General features: G+C 40.5%; 2 protein-coding genes across 4 annotated transcripts in view; one reads left to right on the top strand and one right to left on the bottom strand.

Moving 5' to 3' along the window:
* LOC109474810 (lens fiber major intrinsic protein-like) overlaps positions 1–3,930 on the bottom strand; it is a 12,601-nt gene extending 8,671 nt beyond the window's left edge. For 2 of the 3 annotated variants that reach the window (XM_019775195.1, XM_019775185.1), the window contains exons 1-2: positions 3,426–3,930; positions 1–19 (exon numbers count right to left, since the gene is read on the bottom strand). The exon at positions 1–19 is cut by the window's left edge and continues 54 nt beyond it. In XM_019775195.1, coding sequence (XP_019630754.1) covers positions 1–19; positions 3,426–3,817 — 411 coding nt within the window. In that variant the 5' untranslated portion in view covers positions 3,818–3,930. The remainder of the gene's footprint in view (positions 20–3,425) is intronic. The other variant, XM_019775174.1, reaches the window with a different exon arrangement.
* Positions 3,931–7,681: 3,751 nt separating this feature from the next.
* LOC109474789 (calpain-9-like) lies at positions 7,682–20,571 on the top strand. The gene is made up of 12 exons (XM_019775153.1): positions 7,682–8,322; positions 11,122–11,253; positions 11,675–11,806; positions 13,875–14,074; positions 14,590–14,761; positions 15,574–15,645; positions 16,481–16,566; positions 17,216–17,293; positions 17,637–17,716; positions 18,100–18,231; positions 18,975–19,099; positions 20,264–20,571. Exons 1-12 carry the CDS (start codon positions 7,711–7,713, stop codon positions 20,489–20,491), a joined length of 2,049 nt encoding a protein of 682 aa, XP_019630712.1. The 5' UTR covers positions 7,682–7,710; the 3' UTR covers positions 20,492–20,571.
* The last annotated feature ends 1,535 nt before the right edge of the window (positions 20,572–22,106 follow it).

Raw genomic sequence — 22,106 nt, 5'->3', positions numbered from 1 at the left:
ACTAGCGGACGGTGACAATCTAAAGAAATACAAGGATCATTTTCTTAGATGTTTGCATTCTTCAGCAAACACAGCAAATACTTTCATGAAATTCATCTGTGTTGGTAGTTACATGTTTAAAGTTAAAACCTTTGTTCCAAAACAAAAAAAAATTCTCTCGCCAGTCAGACTGACTGAGGAAGACCAAAGTGACTGGTCGAACGCTCTAGGTGAGAGTGTTTTTTTGTGTTGGACCAAAAGTTTTAACTTTAAACACTTTGTATACGAGAAAATGGAATTTCACTTGTATAGTCATACTACACCAATTTCTATACTTCACAATCCTTCACCTGTGAATTTCTATTACTAAATTTAAAAAACTTGTTCTCTCTATAACACTCTTTTCAGGGATGTATGCTAATAACGAACCAAAAATTAAGTTTATCGTATTTTACTTATCTGTTTCTTAACTGAAATGTCATTATTCTTGTACCAAAAATTTAAATGTTTTATTTACAATATCTGTCTGATGATAAGTTACTTCCACTTTTCAAGATATTTGTGCAATTATCTCACAATTCTGATATTAATAGACAACCCACAGGGAACTCAGTTGTGGTACGATCACAAATTTCTACCATGTGAACAAACGTGACTGAAAGCTATGTTTAGAAACAAAAACGTCATCTCCATCCCTCCAGCCAGAACAAAAAGACCTTAGAACTCGTTCCTACATCAATCCACAAGACTCTACAATCAGACTGTATAATCAGAACTTGCTTTGCCTGGTGTGTACAGTTTATATCAGTAGTATGTATATAAAACTAATACCATGTATGTTGTAGAATATAGTATAATGCTAGACGTAGATGTAGTCTCACATGCCACTGTATTTTCTGTCTTATGTTGTTTGTAACTGCAATTAGCCCTCGGGAAAGTATTTGCAATAAACTTTCATATATTCATGTATATATGTATGTAATGCAATGAAATGTTATGCGTTTTTAATGTATTGATTGTAATACCAATGCCATTCAGGCAACACTATAATTCTATATACTGTGTGTCTGCAATGTTGGTACAATAATAAAGTATTGATTGAATTGATTGAATTGAATTGTTTCCAACTCTTAAGTACGTATACACTCGTAAGGGTCATATTTTGTCATTAACACTCAAAGGGCACGTATTTATAATTGACTTAAGTTGATTCAACTTTCTTCGTTAAGAAATGGTCATGACAAGAAAAAAGTCTTTTTTCTATCGTTTTTATATTACATACTAACTTTTTAAAAGAACATTAAATAGACATGGTCGATTGAAATTTCAAATCACATGGTACATGCATATTTTTTTTTACCTAAATTTGTTTTTTTAATTTTTTTGTAACCTAAAATTTGAATCTTCTAATGATACTAATTTTTTGTGTTATCAACAGTTACTATCACTTTTTAACATATTTGTGTCATTAATTCACATTTTCGACGTATATTTTGTGCGTTCAAACAGTCCTTGTTCAGTTCCCGGTGCCACCGGCGTTTTCCTCAAGACAACAACAAAACAACATACAGTGGTTGCCCCCCCCCCATGTGAGGCATATTTTTTTATCATATTCTATATGGTATCCATAACTAAATGTAGATTTAATCGTTTTCTGTCAGCGGCATCGCATTTTTCTCAGATATTAGTATGTTGTGGGAAAGGGTTGATTCAACTTACTACTTTGAGTTGAATAAGACCTAATATCAAATAAAATCACAAATCTATGTCATAATTATTCAAATAATAAGGGACAGCACAAGTCTTTGACAAAGTGTTACAGTCGAGTGAGCTAATCACAAGTTTCGGAATTTTTTTCTAATAACAAAGCATTCCTTTATATATCTGCCTATCTTGCGTTGTGGGGACCATTGCATGTAAAGATATATTAAAATCTATCTCCAACATCGAGACTCTTTAAAATCTGTTGTACTTGATTCGAGAAATGTAAATAGCTTGTTACGTATAACATCATATTTGTACATGACAAAATGAAATTCATGTTCTATATGCTTTGGACAAAATGGACAGACATGAAGCACAGTACAGTGTTCAATGCGTCACACCTAATTACTCAGCTATTTACCTTGCCTTAGGCCATAGTGAGGTCGCGTCTTGTTATCTCTCCAAAGGATACCGTAAAACCACAAATATTCACTCTTTTAAATTTGCCTTGATAATGACAAAATAGGCTAAGGGAAACACTCATTTCTGACGTATATACAGTACTAGTATTAACGTCTTTGCTTGTTATTCAAGTTTCGTTAAAACATAATCTTGAAAAAAAATTCGTCCATGTGTACTGGTATAGCTGGTGTGAGAATTAAAAAGGTCAAGCTAATGTCAGCTGATCTAATACATTCAACTGGATTTCTTTAAGTTATTATTAACATGCTTGCAGAATGAAGGTTTGTAATTTTGCCATCGTTATAATTTGTTCAATTACATACAGATGTTTTTTATTCAAAGTTTCTACAGTAAGAGAGTATGTGATTCATATAATTGTGACCTATGAAAGGTTTGAGTTCTTTTGAACAGCATAACAACTACCTGAGTCACTTAAGCATGGATGTACCATGCATTGTTGAGTGTATACCACCTAAATCCAATGATAAGGTACATTGTGTTTGTCTCTCCTTTTTGGGAGTTCTTTCAGAGTCATTATACTTACAGCTTAATCACATTTGAAATTCTTTATTAGTTAGAGTAGAAGAAAACGGACTAAAATGCACTATTTTCAACGGAAATATGTTAAAAATGTAACGTTCTTGTTGAATTGCTAAGCTGCAACTATAATAATTATTTAATTTTTGTACTTTTCTTGTAATATGCTAAGCCTAGATCATTTACCAATTATAAACTAGTAGTATTTTACTTTCTTGTTCAAGTAAGATATCTAAGAATCTTGTATAATTTTCTAGGAGCGTTTAGTTGATTTAATGCAAAGGAAAAAAGGCATAAGGTTTGTCTTTTTGTGCCATTGTTACAGGTGATTATAGCAACTGCAAGGAATTTTGGGTGTGGTTGAGTTAACAGACACCCACCCTAGACCCACCTTGGGCATTCCTTTCTTGGATATTCATGGTGATAAGAGTATCATGTGTGAAAAAAATAAACCAAAATGCACCAATAAACCATCCTACGTCCCTTGCTAAAGCTGCCACGTTGACAACATATTTCTATCCCTTCCTATTCAACATAAAAATATAAGGGCCGCCATTTTGTTTACAATGGTCCCTCCAACAATCTGTCCCTTTTTCTAAAACTTAAGGCTTGAAGATAGTAATTTCTAACAAACGTATACAGTATGATACTGTATGTAATTAAAAACAAAGACAGCAGTGTTTAGGTGTAGATAATCATTGTAGTTTTCAAAAACAAAATACGTGTTTTTTTTCATGACTTACCCGTACATGATGGCTGCCCCTGCGATCCCGCCGACCACCTGCGCACACAGGTACAAGAACGCCCGGAGAATGGTGATCTTCTGCCCGATCACCATGCCGATAGTCACCGCTGGGTTGAAGTGGCCTCCGCTGTTCAGTCCGAACATCTGGACCATGGTAGCGTAGGCTAACCCGGACGCCAGGGCGATGACGATAGGACTGATTTGGTCGTGCGGGAAGACGGTCGGGGTGGCGGTGTACTGCGCTACTCCGTTGTACAGAGCCACCACGACATGTGCCCCGCACACCACAAACACGTACAACATCGTGCCCAAAAACTCGGCAAAGATGGCCCGCCAAAAGTCTAAATCCATCTTCTCGTACAACAGGTTTCTTCCCCCGTACCTAGCCATGTTTGCTCCTAGTATTAAACCTCAAACGTGTGACAAAATAGTCCGACAAAATCGCCTTCTTGTGACGAAGAGAGCTAGCTGAGGTGTCTTGCAGGGGTGTACTCGTCCGAGTTGCCTTGTAATAATGGGCGTTTGTCGGTAAGGTGTGACCCAGTCGAACCGGTTCGGTCGGTGTTCCCTCAGGTGATCCGGCAAGCCTGCACGTATTCCCAGTAACTACAGATAAACACTATTATCAACCTTACTCATAATCTCTGCAAGTTTTCACCCTCAGTTCTGGCTAAAATTCCCAAATCAACAATTTATGAATAAAAATCAGGATTATCCATAACATAATAGTCAGATTTTAACCCCTAACGCGTAGGATCTAAAATGTCTACCATATGATAAAATGTAAACATTGCGTACAAAAAGCTACATACTGCTCTGCGCACTGGAAAGAAATTGAGAAGAATATCAGTCATCTGAAAGCTCATTAAAAATTCACTGTTTTGGGTAGGGCCTGGCTATTACAAGGACACATTTTCTTAAGGGCCATTATAGTATCATAAAAAAATCGCAAGTCTTTAATAGAGCATATCAGTCAGGACATATTTTCGAACGGAATGGTGTGCCTATGGGGAACTCTGTATGTACTTAAAATACGCACAATAGGAACATTTAACAAAATTCCCACTAGAAATAACGATAATAATATAGAACCTCCGCCACTGTTGTTAGACAGACAACGACCTGTGCCTTATAAATATTTAAAGTAGACAAAGCAATTGAATGGCTTTTATATCTTCATAAATAATTCAATGCTATGTATTTATCTCATGAGAGGTGACGCCTAGGTGTGTTCCGCCATTGTGCGAAAGGCATCATGGGATAGCGCCCTTCCCAACTACGTCATCGTGACCTTTGACCCCCTGGAGTACGTTTTAACGAATGTTGCCTTAGGCTACACCCACTTAATTTTCTGGATGACATCCTCTGAAGACCCCCAAACTAGTGTGCACGGGCGAGTAAAAGAAACATTCCGGCCAAAAATAAAAATGCTTCTAAACCACAGGAATACAAAGCTCAGGTATCGTGTATTTACGGCAGTACATAGCGACGTATACGACAAGCCGGCACATGCTGGATTTTTGCGGAATTTACAGTATGAATCGGCACTGTACGTATGCAGTGTTCTTAGGTCGTGACGCTTTCTAGCCTGGGTGCCTTCCTCTAGAGTTACCACCGGCTAACTACCATGGACTACCCAAGCCTAGAGCCAGACCAGAGCCTCAAGGGACATGATCTTTTTTTCTTTTTTGTTGTTGTAAAAACAGGCAAAAAATCAATGCGCGTGTGGATGGCATCCATAAAATTAAGGCTGTGTGGCCTTACAAGGATCGGCGCGTCACCTGATAATGATCGATAGCGGCGATTATCTAACAATAGAAACACGCCCTTTGAAGGACAAGTGGAGATCTCACGTGGATTCTTTGTGAAGATCGGAATTTGAAGTATTCTACGCAATATTTAAAGGAAGAGAGATAAGATACGAACGCCAACTGACACTATCCACATTTTTTTAATAAATTCCACCATGTAATCACAAAACGTGTTGACGACACACTTAAGTTTTTTCAACTTATATTAATGCCGCCACCAACACAGAGGACAAATACATGACAAGACAATACTCATTTACACCTGAGCTAAGTGAGGAAAGTCGTGTAAAGTGCCTTTCCCAAGGGCACAAGATCGGCGGCATGTCAGGACTCGAACCCCGGGCTCTTAGTTCCGAGTAGCGCACTTTGCCGCTACGCCACAGGACCCCATGATCCACATTCAAAAAGAGTAGACAGATTGTATATAAGTATTATCCATACAATTAGGACATACCAAGAAGGAATTTTTGCCGTATTTTTGTCGTACAACTAGAAGCATTCTTGTGATAGTTATGGTTATATTGTGTACATTCCAACAGTCTTGTTACCTTAAAAGCTGTCCTAAATCCCTGTCCTTAAAACTATTATGACGTCACAATCTTAGTCAAGGTCCTACTAGCCTGACAAATGTGGCCTGACCGATTTGTCCCGAATTTAAAGAACAAATGTGATTCATCAGGAATTAAAAGAACAAGTTAATGTGTGTCCTGTTAGTGATTTAAAAAAAAAAGAAAAAAAAAAAAACTAGTCACAAATTCCGGACATTCCAAACGGGAAGGTTTCATACATTAAGAAATGTGCGCAGCCGAAAGTAGCCGACCTTGCCGAACACCATCCAACCACAGCCAACCTTGCTCTAGATTTACTCCTAACCATGGTTGTGGGGTGGGGGTAGCCTCTACCAGGTTTGAGGGCGCGGCTGGAAACAGTAGAAATTGGCCAAATAGAGAGATAACACGCCGAGGGAGTTTAGCCATCCAGTTTACAGTAGAGGGGACGGCAAACTGTAAACTGGATGGCTAAACTCCTTCGGCGTGTTATCTCTCTATTTGGCCAATTTCTACTATTTTCAGCCGCGCCCTCAAACCTGGTAGAGGCTAGGGTGGGGGTGGGGGGTCGGCAATATTCAGGATATCAGACTATGCGTGAGTGACAGGGGCTTCAGAGATGGTGGGGATAAGTAATACAATAGCAAACACACCCATTACCTGGCGAGGGTTAATCTTGCTTTTATCCTTTTTTTTCAGAATGGAATTTCAAGTATTCTACATGTTGTAGAAAGGAACTCTGGTTGTATGGCGGGTAAAATTTACGTACAAAAGACAACTAGAGATGGCGTCAAGGAATGACTTTATTACAAAGCACAAAGGATAAGAAACGGTACTGTAACTAATAACACTAAATGTAGAAAATATATAGAACCCACTATCTTTAGTTTTTTTTGTAGCAAGAGATAAAATCAATATACCCACTGACAAACACAATGCCTAAACAAAAATCAAAGATTAATTCATACGCAGTTTGGGGCTTGGCACTATATACTAGCCTCTACCAGGCTTGAGGGCGCGGCTGGAAATAGTAGGAATTGGTCAAATAGAGAGATAACACGCCGAGGGAGTTTAGCCATCCAGTTTACAGTTTGCCGGCAAGGATAGAAGACTGACAAAAACTGACAAATTATATCCAGATGATTTCATATCGTTTGATAACAAGCCACGCTGCTAATTACCAGAGGGTTTGATTTCGGGAATCCAAAGCAAAGAGCTTATATTACTTCACTATATAAATGATCTTTGATTACACGTTACAATATAATTGTTGGGGTAAATTTCGAAAAGACATTTTGCACAAGAAGCGCTAGGGGCGCAAAACCTTTATTACTCGCTCTAGCGACGTTTTAATGAATTGCATGAAGCAAGGTGCATAACTTAAAATACACGACGTTGCAAATTTTTGTGCATTTGTAAAATGCAAAAGTGTAACTCCTATTCTTTTCGACAAGTGTAGTGGGTACACCGTGTTATCATTGTGACCCAAAATATTAATTTATGAAACCGCGCCGAGCCATTTTCAACACCGTAGCCTTTGTAATCGCTGACCTTATTCCATGGCATTCGCAGTCACACTATAGTGTTCAAAAGTATATAGGCATTACTACTACAATTCTATCCTGATAAAGCCATGATTATTTACCGCAATTATCTAGAAAAGTTATATACTCTAACCATATTTAAATATTGAATTAAAGCCGATGCCTTCGAGTGAAATATAAACGTTCCTTTACGCCACACGAAAAGAGGTATACAGACCCTCAAAAGACGGGGTGTACTTAGCGTGACCCGGTGCCCCTGGATACTGTGTGTTGTCGGCGGGTCAAGTTACCGTGTCTTTGTTTACCGGTCAGCGGGGCGATCTAACGTTAGAGACCGCAGTAGCAGGCAGGCTTAGTCCGTAACACCTACTCCAGGTCACATGGGTTGTGGGGCTTCTGCACCACCTCGGCGGGACTACTGGGCCCCTAATGCCGTCCACGGGAACAAACCCCAGGGGAGGAGCACCGTACCCGGTGGGTGGGCTCCCCCACCCCCCGGGTACGCCCCTAACCAGGGGAGCGTTCAGTACGTCACCTACCAACATCGGAACTACCCTCCCCCTCCGCAGTGGCAACACGCAGGCATCGCTCCACCCACGGGACCGCCACAGGGCCGCTTCGGGCGGAAGCCTCCACACGTGCCGTTTCCTAACTTCGTGTCGCCCCGGCCGCCACGGGGGAGGAAGCCGGTAGATCACGGCGATTCGACGTTCGGTCACCGCCAACCTCAGCAGAAACTCCGCCCACCGCCACGGAGGACGAAAGACGTACAGCTGTTCAAACCTCGACCATCAAGGCCCCGACCAACCCCGACAAGGCCCCCACCATCTCCGACAAGGCCCCGACCACATGCCGGGGTAAAGCCGCCGCCTGATCGCGCCGATTCACCGCCAGTTCCTCACCGCCAACCGGAGCCGAAACCCCCCACACCGAAACCTCCCACACCTAAACCTCCCACACCGCCACCGGTGCACGTCGAAGCAGCTACAGAGGTACATACATACACATACATACAAAACCATACTATGAGTTGAAGCATTAACATAGTTCAGCTTTCAGTGGATGTAAATTGAATTGAATGATTGAATTCGATTTTTGATGCGTTGAGATACAATCCAATAGCTTGATATGAATCATGGCCAAAAGGGCTAAACTTTCTAGCCAACACTAAGTAAATTGAGACTTACCCAAATTCTCGGCCAACTTTTCACGGAATGGATCCCCTTTGCTGCAACAAGGCTCCGTGAACAAGGCTGACGGAGTCCCGGTTTACTAAGAGTTTGCTAGAAAGTTTAGCACTTTTGGTCATAACGAAGACTGAAGTATACCAACACAAATGAAGTTTCATGCTAAGCTTGATTTGCAAATTCAAGCAGGCCTTGTGCAAATTGCAAATTGAGTCCTTGAGTAGGTACATGTACGGATATTTTTAGGGAGAGGAATGGAACACAAAGTTTCACAACAAAAACGCAATATCGGCTGTCCTGGGTACCTAGTCTGTGCTATGTTTCTTTGAATTCCTTCAAAGGGGGAAATTTACCCTCTCGAAGACTGACTCTCCTGGTTAACTATTTCCATTTTTAACGAATTTTAGGATCCTTATAATTACACCTGTAGCAGGGCTGGGAATCAATTTTTACATGTAGGTACACTGGTGCACCCAACCTAAAAAAATTGGGTGCACAAAAAATATTTTGGGTGTACTTTATAAAATGAAATAAGTATAATGTCAGCAAAAACTAATATGATTCATTTCTAAAGGAAAGCACTACAACAATAATCTTGTTATTTTTCTGACACTTGGATGCTAAGAATACGCTGTATGCTAATACATTTAACATCATTTTTTATTCTTCAAATACGAAAACCTGAGAAAATATTTGGGTGCACTGGTGCACCCACAGAAAAATAATGGGTGCACAGCTCAAAATTTGGGTGCACTAAGGTGCACATTTATTTATTTATGTCATTAAAAGACGGCTGGGTAGCCCCATTCAGCTTACTTATAGCGGTTTTCGAAGGGAGCCCAGCAAGATTACACAAGACATTGTTACATACAGTAAGACAAGAGTGGACAACATACAGTCTGATACAGTCTGATGCGTCAAAACAGAGTCATAGTCCTATACTCAAAGTCCTAGCTGTTCACATGAACAGCTAGGACACATGAATGTGTATTACGAGCCCTGCCCCGTAGGAAGGCCTGGTGAAGACTAGTGGGTACAGGTGTTTGTGTTACTTTGGTGACAGAAGGTTTTATGTTACACCACGCCCTGCTTGTTCCTTTGTGTGTTCCTGAATAGACGACAGGGTTAAGTGTCAGGAGTGTTCAGTCGCCTATAGGAGAATTATAAACTTTCCCTATTACGTGTAATCGATACAGAACTACAACTTGTGTGGAGCAGTGGTATTGTATAGTTAGTATACGCAAAAATGCAATCATTCGAGAGACATCCAATGTTGTGCTTTTTGGGGAACATTGCTCGATTTTCTTAAGAGTTTGCTCGGTGCACATCAACAAGAGCCACTTCTGGACACTGAACTAAAGTCACAACCCGCCTTCCTTCCTTTTTCTCCGTACGCTTTTTTGGGAGGCTACGTCTGCTATGTCTGAAAACGTGGGGAAGGAGTGGCATCGACGCACGTCACTCGCACGGTTGAGCAAGGCGTAAGAGTGTGGTCTACACGTTACGTCTGGCCGTGAGCGGTTGCGTGCATCGTACGTTGCGCAAGTAGTAAGTGAGTTGTACGTGCTTACAACGTATGATCTCTGTGCGATTGCAACTTTACCGTAAGGAGGCCGTACTCACACGTGCTTCTTCCGCACGGCACATACTCGCACGCACGGGTGGTGAATCCGCAGACCGCACGTGGAAAAAGTTTTACATGCACTTAAAGTTCTACGGCGTGTCTGCGTGCTCCCAAATCCATAGGATTCCGTACGGAGGCGGTACTGACCATGCACGGATGCCCTGCCCACGTTTTTGCACGTAGACAGCACGCAGAAGCACGTACGGCGGGTTGTGACCGAGGCTTAAAGCAGAATCTCTTCTCCCATTTGGCTTAGGCACATTGTACATGTAGTTCGACTAACTAACTCAAAAATGCATATTTTCATGTAGATGGTTTTTAAGTGCCATAGTTTGGGTTATATCTGGTGGGGTCGTGTGGCGCAACGGCAGCTTGCGCGACACAGAATCGAGAGGTCCCGGGTTCGAGTCCTGACATGCCAAGGATCTTGTGCCGTTAGGAAAGGCACTTTATACGACTTTCCTCACTAAACTCAAGTGAAGATAAGTATTGTCTGTCCAGTATTCTTTTCTATGTGAGGGACACAACACCAGCAACAGCTGCCTCTGTTCCGCGTTAGCTGCCTCTATTCCGGGTTTATTGCACTTTTTGTAATTTCAATAGATCAAATCAAATCAAATTATATATATGTATGACAGTATGAGGGTTGAGACTTGTATCTGTTGAAACAAGTAAAATATTTGAGTATAAAGAACCATTCACCAAACCCGCTGATATTACTGTACTTGCTTATGATCACTTTTTTGATATATATTCTAACATCTAATCACAAGACGTGGTGACGGTGCACTCAGTTTTTTTTAACATATCTTAATGTCGCCACCAACACAGGGGACAAGACAATACTCATTTTTTACCTGAACGAAGTCAGGAAAGTCGTGTAAACTGCCTTTCCCAAGGGAACAAGATCGGTGGCATGTCAGGACTCGAACCCGGGACCTCTTGATTCCACAATCTTGATCATTTCTTCCTCCTCACAGGAGATGAGATTTGCCATTCAGAGTTGTCTGGACTCCGGTATTCCGTGGGACGACCCTGACTTCCCTGCAACGCCGAAATCTATAGACCATAAGGGGAAGGACGGAAAAGACATCGAGTGGAAGAGACCAAAGGTGGGTGGAGAAGTTCTATATTTTCAGGCCTCGAAATTAACTTTTCTTCCTATTGTCCCAGCACTGTCCCAAAAATAAACTTCAAGTGTCCCGAAGTGAGAAGAAGCTGTTTATTGTTCATTCATTTATTCATTATCCATTCATTTACACATTCGTCCATTCCTTCATTCCTTCCTGCATTTCTTCGTTCATTCATTCATTCATGCATTTATTCATTCAGTCATTCATTCATTCATCCATCTATCCATCCATCCATCCATCCATTCATTTATCCATTCATTAATCCATTTAGTCATTTATTCATTCACCCACCCATTCATTCATTCATTCATTCATTCATTCATTCATTTATCCATTCATTTATCCATTCATTTATCCACTCATTCATTCATTCATTCATTCATCCATCCATCCATTCCAGGAAATGTCAGACAACCCCCGGCTGCTTGTTCACGGTGTGAGTACGGATGACGTGAAGCAGGGCACGCTGGGAGACTGCTGGTTCCTGTCGGCGTGTGCGTCCATCGCCAGGGAGAGTCAGCTCATGGCTAAGGTCAGTGGTACCTGCGTTAAGTCTTCCATTGAGAAGAAGAAGAAGAAAGGGCATAGTCCAAGTATTTAAAATATTAACTGAAAAAGAGAGAATCCAAGCAGATGCATTCTTCTTGTTGTCGGACAGTACAACAACGAAATTCCCCTTCAGAAGCTAGATCCAGAGGTCATGTGTTATATAGCGTGAAGAGTGTGAAAGACTAGAAATCACTGCCAGAGTGGGTGGTAAACAGCACATCAGTCAACCAACCCTTGTCCTGCTGTGCGCAACATATGTCGCGCGGCACATACAGTACCATCTATATTACACCCTGTATAGATACGATTTGGGGGTATTTCTCGTGCAACGCATCACACCGCAGCGAAACGCAACGAATGCAGAAGTAACTATGCCACTGCAAGGCAAAAAAAATTGGGGGTCTATGATCTAATTAAGACATGAAATTATTGAAAAATATTGTGCCAGGAATGCCAGCAGGACAAGGGTTAAGACAAACTAGGACAAACACTGGGGGTACCTAAGATCCAAACACGTCAGAGGCGACTAGACTGGCTCACTACAGGCGAAGCCTTCCTCAGCCGTATCCAATATCATTCCCTATCACACATTTCCAAATTCAACCTCCCGAACACTAGCCGAACACAATTAACGTATGGAATAGGTCAGAGGAAAGCCGGCTAGGTCTGCCGGTGCTCGGGAAAAATTCGATTGCGCTAGGAAATTGCAAAAAAAAAAAAACTAATATAATAGCATGCAATAGATTAGCTTCGCTAGAATTAAAATTGTAGTATATAGTATGGATTAACTCTGCTGAAATTGTATATCTGTATAGTTCGTGTATCGTCCCTTGTTGTTTATTCTCTGCCATACATTGTACCAGTTACATTTGTTGAGTAATAAAATTTTATTATTAGTTTTTATTTGATATCACCTCCCCGGTTGTCTCGATAAATTTATTAAAATACTTTACAAAATCTGTATCTGTATCAGTATAGCCGGTATAACTGCCTTTCGGCGTAACACACCAGCTTCGCAGGCACGCGGTGCGGCGGCAGCTGACTACATTACACCGATCGACTTGTCACACCTAACCCTTGAACTTCTAACTCTAGACATTGTTTAAGGCTATCTAATGACAATGCCCCTACTGTACTTGGTGAGAGTGAGTTCCACTCTGCGATAGTTCTAGGAAAGAATGAATTCTTGAACACCTCAATCCTTTTGGTTGATAACTCTGGTACTTGAAGGCATGGCTATTTCTAGTTCTCTTCTGGACTGGTATCAGGTACTTAATAGTTGGAACGTCCACCAGTTTATTAGTCATTTTGTACATCATGCATAGTCTGGACATCTTTCTTCTGTCTTCCAGTGAGGCCCACTGTAGGTTTCTTTTCATTTCCGTGACACTAGCACCTCTTACATAGTTGTTCATGCAGAATCTTGCAGTTTGATTCTGTACCCTTTCCGATTTGTCTTTGTCTTTCGTTGTATATGGATCCTATACTGTCGCAGCATATTCTAGGTTCGGTCTTACAAGTGATGTGTATGCAAAAGTTTGACATCTCCGCTGTTCTGTCCTTAAAGGTTATCCACAACGATCAGTACCTGTGGAGGGGAGGGGGGTAATTTAAAAGTTTATCAGATTTCAGAAGAAGAATAGTTTACGTTTAGAGAAAATGGGATAAATTGTAGAAGTTTGAATTGAATAGTCAATTCATTTCGAGCGTTGTTGTGGAATGAACAGTTTGAAAATTAATAAAATGTATTTTGTCTTCTACAGCCTTTGCACTACAATATTTACAGATTCTTTCACATACAGGTAGTCTTCTATACCGGCCTCTTTCTATTTCCAGAGGATGGGCGCTAACTCTAATTTTACTAATGGCTGAGCTTAGTTCGAAATCTGTAATATTAAGATATCGTTCTATGGTGTACATGGATTTACATTTTGCATAAAATCTTAATTTACCACTATTAGTTGACAAATTATGAAAAAATGTTTGTATATGTATATCTGTAAGTCTATCAATATACTTTACAAAAAGCTGACGTTGTCCTTTCCCTAAAGGTTATCCCCAAAGACCAGTACCTGTGGAGGGGGGAGGGCCGGTATGCGGGCGTGGCGCACTTCCGGTTCTGGCGGTTCGGGGAGTGGGAGGACGTGTATGTGGACGACAAACTGCCGACCAGATGGAGTAACCTGACGTACGCCAGGTGTAGCGACAAGAACGAGTTTTGGCTGCCTCTCATCGAAAAAGCATATGCAAAGTAAGTGACATTGTTTTTTTTTTTCATGCAACGTTACCTAAGAATACGGGATAACTATTTTGGGTGCGGTTTCGTACTCATGTTGTGTGTACAGGCATGCGCGCGCGCGTATGTGTGTGTGTGAATGTGCTAGCGTATGTTTTTGTGCATGTATGTGTGCGTTTGTGTGAGTATGTGTGTTTTTATGTGCGCGCGTGTGTGTGTGATTATGTTTTTGAGGGTGTGTGATGGTGCGTGTGTGTGAGTGTGTGTATGTGACTGTGTACTTTCCAAGCAGATGTTGTGGGGGAATGATCGTTACATTTTTATACATGGCCGTTTTTTTTGTCCTGACCCCCACCCGTCGCGGCGTCGGTGGCCGCGGAGCTTCTCTGGCTAATAAATACTGCCTGGTCAATTTGATACTGTCTTTTTGCCACCGAGAGGGATCTGCTTGGAGATATTTGAGTGTGTGTCCGTACTATTGATAACGTAGTGTGAATTCCAACTCACGCTCATACCGTCCATTCCCACAGGCTGAATGGTTCTTACTCCTCCCTTGATCGCGGCCAGACCACGGTCGCCTTGACAGACCTAACCGGGGGGATCTGTGAGAGATTCAAAACCGGATTTCAGGAGGCAGCCGTCCTGTACCAAGCCATGCTGAAGGCTCAGAAACGGGGGTCTTTCATGACGTGCTCTACACACGTAAGATACTGTCAATCATAATTATTAATTATTATGGAAGTTCATCTGTGTTGATAGTAATCATAGTAAAACGTTAAACTTTATTCCAACACACAATTTACAGAGATCAATTTTTCAGCGACTACTGTCGCCTTCATCAGGATAATTAATGACCAATCACTTCACAACGTGATCTCGCGAGAGTTACGGTGTACAAACACGTGACCTTATTCACACGAGACTTTACTGATACGGGACGTAAGCACTTGATCAAAAGTTCCATCAAAAGTGCCACCAGCACATTGAAACATTGGCCATCCTGATGAAGGCAAAAGTGGTCGCTGAAAATTTGATCTCTGTAAATTGTGTGTTGGAATAAAGTTTAACGTTTAATATACATGTAATTATTAATAAGACCAATGGGAGCTCCAGTGAGAGGATGGCAGATAGCTGTTCAACCAATGGAAGTCACGGGTAGCACGTTCCTCAAATATTCTTATGCACTCTTATGTTTTTATTAAACGCTTGTACGTTTAAATTTTAACGGAAGTGCATGTGGCCAAGACTTTTGGATTGCTGTACATGTACATCCTTTTAGGAATTGTATATTGTAAGGAAGAGAAAATATAATTATCTTGTTAGGGGAAGAGCGTCAAAGATACATGATACAAGATACAAGACTTAATTTATAAATTTACATTAATTTGTACATTTTCATTTGGTTAAAGAAGGTAACCTTGCCAGTAACCATAGTTAAAAACATAACATTATTTTCCTGGGCCTAACGATATTTAATACAAATATTTGATTTCTACATGTTTGAACCAACACAGAGCACGTTTGAGGAGGGACATGATAGCGGGTTGGTGAGTGGGCATGCCTACACCATAACTGGAGTCTCAAAGGTAAGTTATCATTAGCCTCCTTCGTAGATTTCTGAGGCGGCGGCATTAATTTTTTTCGGGGAGCGACAGTTTTAGTTTTTTCAGTTTTTACGCGAGTTTAATATGCCGCGGAGGGACTATTTTGCCACCGAGGGACTCTGCCGGAGGTCGAAACCGTCTCTCCCAGGCAAATTCCCTCGGCGGCAAAACCGTCCATCCGCGGCATAATTACTTGCTTCGCTCTCCGAACAAATTAACAAGTCTGCGAAGGAGGCTATTCGTCATTAATTATGTACCAATGTAGTTCTTCTTCTACTTTAAGAAATGAAGTAAGAAAATTTTCCGCTGGATATCTCAGTCCTCAGGGCAATCAGGGCACGTGTCTATGTTTGTGGCACCAGCAAAGACTCACAGATTTTGAAAAGTTTATATCGCCCCCCGTCCCGGTGCGCCATGATGTACATGTAAATGGCATTTCTACGTAATGACGTAAGGTGCCAACGACCGGACGATTATTTTTAGTTGGAGAACAGTTGTAAAACCAAATTATCTAATTCACTAATTCTCAAGAACATTTAATTAGGTACGTTATCGTCCTTATCGACGTTTAAACTTGTAATGGCATGATAGAATAGATTGGTTCTGAATAGATAGTTGTTTTTTTCTGCCCCACATCTAAGGATACAAAGGCAATGGCAGTCCCTTTACAGATCACCAGAGGTAGTTGGCATTTCATTATATATGCTCTATGGAACAAGCGAAATAATTTTACCAAAAGAGTTGTAAAACAGATATTTTCAAGTCGTAACCTTCTATTGCCGACAGGATCTTATTTGTTCTTGACGGTTTTTTTCAGATCCGGAGCTCCGGAAAGACACACCGACTTATCAAGATCCGGAACCCCTGGGGTAGACAGGAGTGGAAGGGAGCCTGGAGTGACGGGTCAGTAGTCTGTATCTGCTACGGATTAAACTAAGTATGGGTCATAGCATGAAAGCCAATCTGTCACGGTATACTTCATTATGACAAGGCTAAACGTTATATGTCCAACACTACGTAAGTTGGGACTAACCCGAATTTTCAGCTAACTCTGTCAGCCTTGGAGTCCTGGTACATGGTGTTTGTCATATGTATCTGTATCTGCATATCCGGTGTAACCGCCCTTCGGCGTAACACACCAGCTTCTGTATCTGTATAGCAGGCGCCGCCTTTCGGCATAACACACCTGCACCGCACAAAGGCATTCGGCGCTGCGGCAGCTTGCTACATTACACCAATCGACTTGTTACACCTAACCCTCGAACATCTAACTCAAGACATTGTTTAAAGCTATCTAATGACAACGCCCCAACTGTACATGTATTGGGTGACAGCGAGTTCCACTCTACAATAGTTCGAGAATAGAATAGAATAGTTCTAGAATAAATTCTTGAACACCTCAATCCTACAAAAAGTATCGGAGTTACTTCATCTCATTTTCCTCACTGGAAGTTTTTCCGGATGTATGATGGTAAGGATGATGGTGATGATGGTGATGATGATGGTGATGATGATGATGAGGATAAAACTGGCATATCTTATACGGTTCCAGATCGCCAGAGTGGCAGGGAGTGTCGGAAGCTGTCAAACAGAGACTTTATCATGAAAACAAAGACGACGGGGAATTCTGGTATGAAGTGTGCTTTATACTAATTATTAGTTGCTGAAACGTTTAACATATTTCAGATTCAAATTGACACATACTTAGTTGCAACTTGCATGCAAAGAAGAGAGGTTAAATTAGTCAAAAAGTAATTTACTAGTTCATTAATAAAGTTAACGATACATGTATAACATCCTAGTTAGATGCGCAACACCCCGAAAGAGTTTGTTTATTACTTATAATATATCGGGCTTTAAAAATTGCATTGTACGTGTATAGTGTAAAATAGAGCCACATACAGGAATATATAACTTTATGCAAGGTGTAATCATTCTAGACTTACACTGCATTAATGTTATCCCAATGACAGGATGGAGTACGATGATTGGAGCGAATTCTACAGAGAGGTCACCATCGCTTCACTAGCAGAGCACGAGACTGTTAGAACTGGTAAGTTTTTTTTTTTTTAATGAAGACTAAGCTTTAACTTCTGACTACAAAGAATTAGGACTAACCCAAAATTGTCTGTTGTCTCCATCAACCTTCTTCACGGAATGTATTCGTCTACATACACTTAGAACTATGAACCGTCTACTATTAAACCCTTAAACTTTCAATCCGACTAAAAATATATTTCTGCACAAAAATGTATTAGTAAGTTTTCCTTCTAATAAATATTTAACACACTTACGGAGGCAATCGTATACTTAGGTGAAATTTTCTACGTATATTGCTAGGAAGTATTTTGTGTTCATCACTTCAACAAATGTAATGTTGAGTTTTAGTCAGTTATAACAATGATATTTATTTCTTATGTTGTCTTTCTTTGCTAGGACCGAAATCGAAGTGGGACGTGGCACAGGAGATAGGAGAGTGGGTGAAGGGAGAGACAGCCGGCGGCAGCGTGGGGTACCAAAAGACCTATTGGAAAAACCCGCAGTACCTCTTCACACTGTCGTCTGAAGGTATGTAAAACCGACAGTACCTCTTCACACTGTCGTCTGAAGGTATGTAAAACCGACAGTACCTCTTCACACTGTCGTCTGAAGGTGTGTAAAACCGACAGTACCTCTTCACACTGTCGTCTGAAGGTATGTAAAACCGATAGTACCTCTTCACACTGTCGTCTGAAGGTGTGTAAAACCGATAGTACCTCTTCACACTGTCGTCTGCAGGTATGTAATACCATTAGTACCCCTTCACACTGTCGTCTGTAGGTAAAAAAAAAAACTATGTAAAACCGCCATTACCGCTTCACATCACGCTTCACTGCAGGTAAAAAAAACTATGTAAAACCGACGTTACCTCTTCACACTGCCGTCTGCAGGTATGTAAAACCTACAGCCTTTCTTCACACTGTTGTCTGTAGGTAAAAAAAAACTATGTAAAACCGACATTAATACCTCTTCACACTGCCGTCTGCAGGTATGTAAAACCTACAGCCTTTCTTCACACTGTTGTCTGTAGGTAAAAAAAAACTATGTAAAACCGACATTACCTCTTTACACTGCCGTCTGCAGGTATGTAAAACCGACAGTATGTCTTTACACTGTCGTCTGCAGGTAGAAAAAACTGACACTACCTCTTCACACTGTCGTAAAAAAAAACTATATAAAACCGACATTACCTCTTCACACATGAATTTGACCCTGAAGAATACGTTTCCATATATCGTAAACTGTGTCTAACCAACTCTTTTTCATACCAGATGACTTTGACCCGGAAGAAGACGACGAGGAAGACCGCGGCACATGCTCAGTTCTGATCGGTCTCATGCAGGAGAATAAGCAGTTCAAAGGGAAATTTACGCATATCGGCTTCCAGGTCTACGAGGTAAGAAAAAAGAAAGAACTCTCTGACGTTTTATAACGTTATTCTATTTACGTGTCTTGCGACTTTTGTCGCCCAGCCCATGTGGGCTTTAAATAGGACACCAAAACATAAACATGAACATAAACATAGGTACAGAAATCATAGAAACATAAATCCAAGTCCGAATCAAAAAGTCAGGCTGGAAACATCAAATAAAAATAATGAACTTAATACAATGTTGTACATAACATAATCCGTACATTAGAGTCAAAAGTACACAAATTCAACTGAAATTGTCAAAAGAACATAAATGAAACAAAAGGTCAAAGGAACTTAAATATGTGAACGAGTCCGGAAAAGAGAAATCAGAGAAGAAATTTATGAATAAATGAAGGTTTTGCGTTTTTTCCAAGCTTGATTAACATAAAATGCAGTTTCAAAAACACACTCATTAAATAACCAGTTTAGTTTTGTTTCATCTCTTTCCCAGATGATATTGGGTTTCTTTACGTACATTTTACCAAATAGTGTTTGGCGAAGAAGTGCACGTTAAGGCAATACGAGATCGATTCTCTTCTCATTTTTTTTCTATCACACTGATCATACATGAAAATTCGGTGCCAATCATTATCTTTGCATTTCGCAACAGTAGCTGATTGGTTCACACGTTTGCAGGCGTGGACAAGAACTGTTTTGATCACAATATTTTTTTGCAAACCCCATAGAGATTCGAATCCCATATGTGGTCGCAGTCCTTAGGATGGGAAATTAAGCTGTAGTCCACAATTTATTTCGCTTGTCGAAAAGAGCTAGGGGAATTTACCTCGCGTATGTCTTCTCTGTCCCGACCAATGGGAGATTAGCTTTTAAGTGAGCTAAAGCTGGATCGAGATTACTTTTTTTATGTTCACTGAAAGAAAACATAGTTTTTTGCTATCTTTCCTCTTCTTCCCCAAAGTAATGAGGTCAATGACCTGAACCAGACGTCTGCCACCATGGTAACTAGGGTTCGGTTACATCATGTTGCAATTTTATAGCGGGAGGGATTTAGTCTCCTGAAACCATATATACGAATTTGCTTGAGTAACAGAGCAGACCATATACGAAGGTAAACATATTATGCATTTTCTTTGCAACTGTTATCTTTCTTGTTACTTTCACCACTTTTTCACACTTTTTATACAGGTCTCGAGTCCAGACCGGGAACTCAAACTGTCCAAGCGTCAGTTGGGCCAGTCTTCACCCGTCTTCAGAACCTTGTCCTATTACAACACTCGAGAGGTCACTCTGCGTATCCAGATGGACCCAGGCACATACGTCATCGTCCCCACCACGCACGAGCCGAAAATAGAAGGTCCCTTCCTTCTCAGAGTCTTAACAGAAAAGCCAACTCAGCTGCGAGAGTTGGGGTAAGATTTTTATTTTCTGTAAAAACTAGTTCAACTCAGTCATCTTCTTGTTTTAAGTTAAAACTTTTCTTCCAACACATTTCTCAGCTTTCGCCCAGTCCCCCTGGTCTTCTTCGATAGACTGACCCAGTGAAGCTTGTCACGTGGCTTCTTTGAAGTCTGACACCGATAATGGGTCAAAAATCTGGTAAACGATGGCGGCCCCCGTCGCGGTTAAGTTATTGGCGATGGGCCCTTATGTAAATATTCTCATTTACCCCTCTCAGGAAAGTTGAGTGTCCAATATTCTTACAGTGTCCAGTGAGTTCTTTGTGTTGGGACAAACACACAATTTAACCTTTATGGCAGTATCAGACAACTTTTCTTAATTATTACTTGGTATCCATCGTATCGTATTTTATTTTCATGTTCTCTAATTTTGTAAAAAAAAAAACGGTTGTTTTGGAGTCCATTCCTGACATATGTAATTTTTTTCCTGCAGTGAGCTTGGATGAGATGGAAACGAGACAGTGCTTCCAACACAGATAAAAGAACAACCAGAGGGCATTTTTTTAGCTACAAGTTAAATGTTAAATGCACCCAAAGCTATTTCAGAGCATGTAAAACTGGATTTTTAATAGTCTGTTTTTATGCAGTAAGATAAATCCACTCTATCTTGGAACATACTGCTATCTGTGGGCCAAAAGTATGATGTCACTGACGGAAAACGGTTGTTACGGAGCTTTCTAAAAGTGCCATATAAAAGACAAGAAAACACAAAACGTTTTAGAACAAATCATGAGTACAATTTGTTTTATATCCTTGATATGGATTGTTAATTTTCCATGGCCATTGACGCAGACGGGCCAACCTGGCCTAGGTTTCAAAATGTGACCTCAGCATTACATAGCAATGATATAAATTTTGTACAGCACATTTACAACGATATCCAGAACGTGAACGACCTTCGAAGGACAAACGTCGAGTCTTAAACCAGACTTGTTGCGACAATGGACAGGGAAATGATTATCATTACAGCGTTTCCTAAGAAATTCGACTCTCAAGAGACGACAAGGTAAAGTTGCAGTTCATGTAAGAGCTACCTACGTATGAACAGATGCTTCCGGTCCAAAAAAAAATCCACTATTAACACAATGAAATTCTTTCTGATTGATAAACGGATCCATATTTAGTGATTATACACTTTGTTCAACTCAGTAGGGTATAAATTTTGTATATAAGTATGTAAATATGGTTGATATATTGACTTTCTTGTGTTAAAGAAAATAATAAAGGTAAACATATTCTTTAGATGCCCTTTTCCCAGTCAAAGGAACTCCTCGCGGTTATGATACATATTGTATATATCTATTGCAAACATATGCTGCTATAGCATTTTTGTACAGCTTCCTAGCTTTGTTGAATATTTAGAGTGTTTGAACAATGATTTGTGCCAAAATTGTATTTTTTGTCAGATCTTAAGTTGGAAGATGATAAATTTGTTGATTTTCCTTTTCGTTCAATTTTCAATTCAAAAAAGTGTCGTATGGTTTACATTGTGTGTGTTTGCTTGCTTGTGGATTTGTACCCTAGTCCTGTACATGTGACCGTCTAACATTGTAGATGACCTCAATTGAAAC

This window comes from Branchiostoma belcheri, unplaced genomic scaffold, assembly GCF_001625305.1.
Source record: "Branchiostoma belcheri isolate BF01 breed outbred unplaced genomic scaffold, Haploidv18h27 scaffold102, whole genome shotgun sequence".
Taxonomy (NCBI): Eukaryota; Metazoa; Chordata; class Leptocardii; order Amphioxiformes; family Branchiostomatidae; genus Branchiostoma; species Branchiostoma belcheri.
The sequence above is the reverse complement of the archived record's forward strand: the minus strand, read 5'-3'. Positions and strand labels throughout refer to the sequence as shown.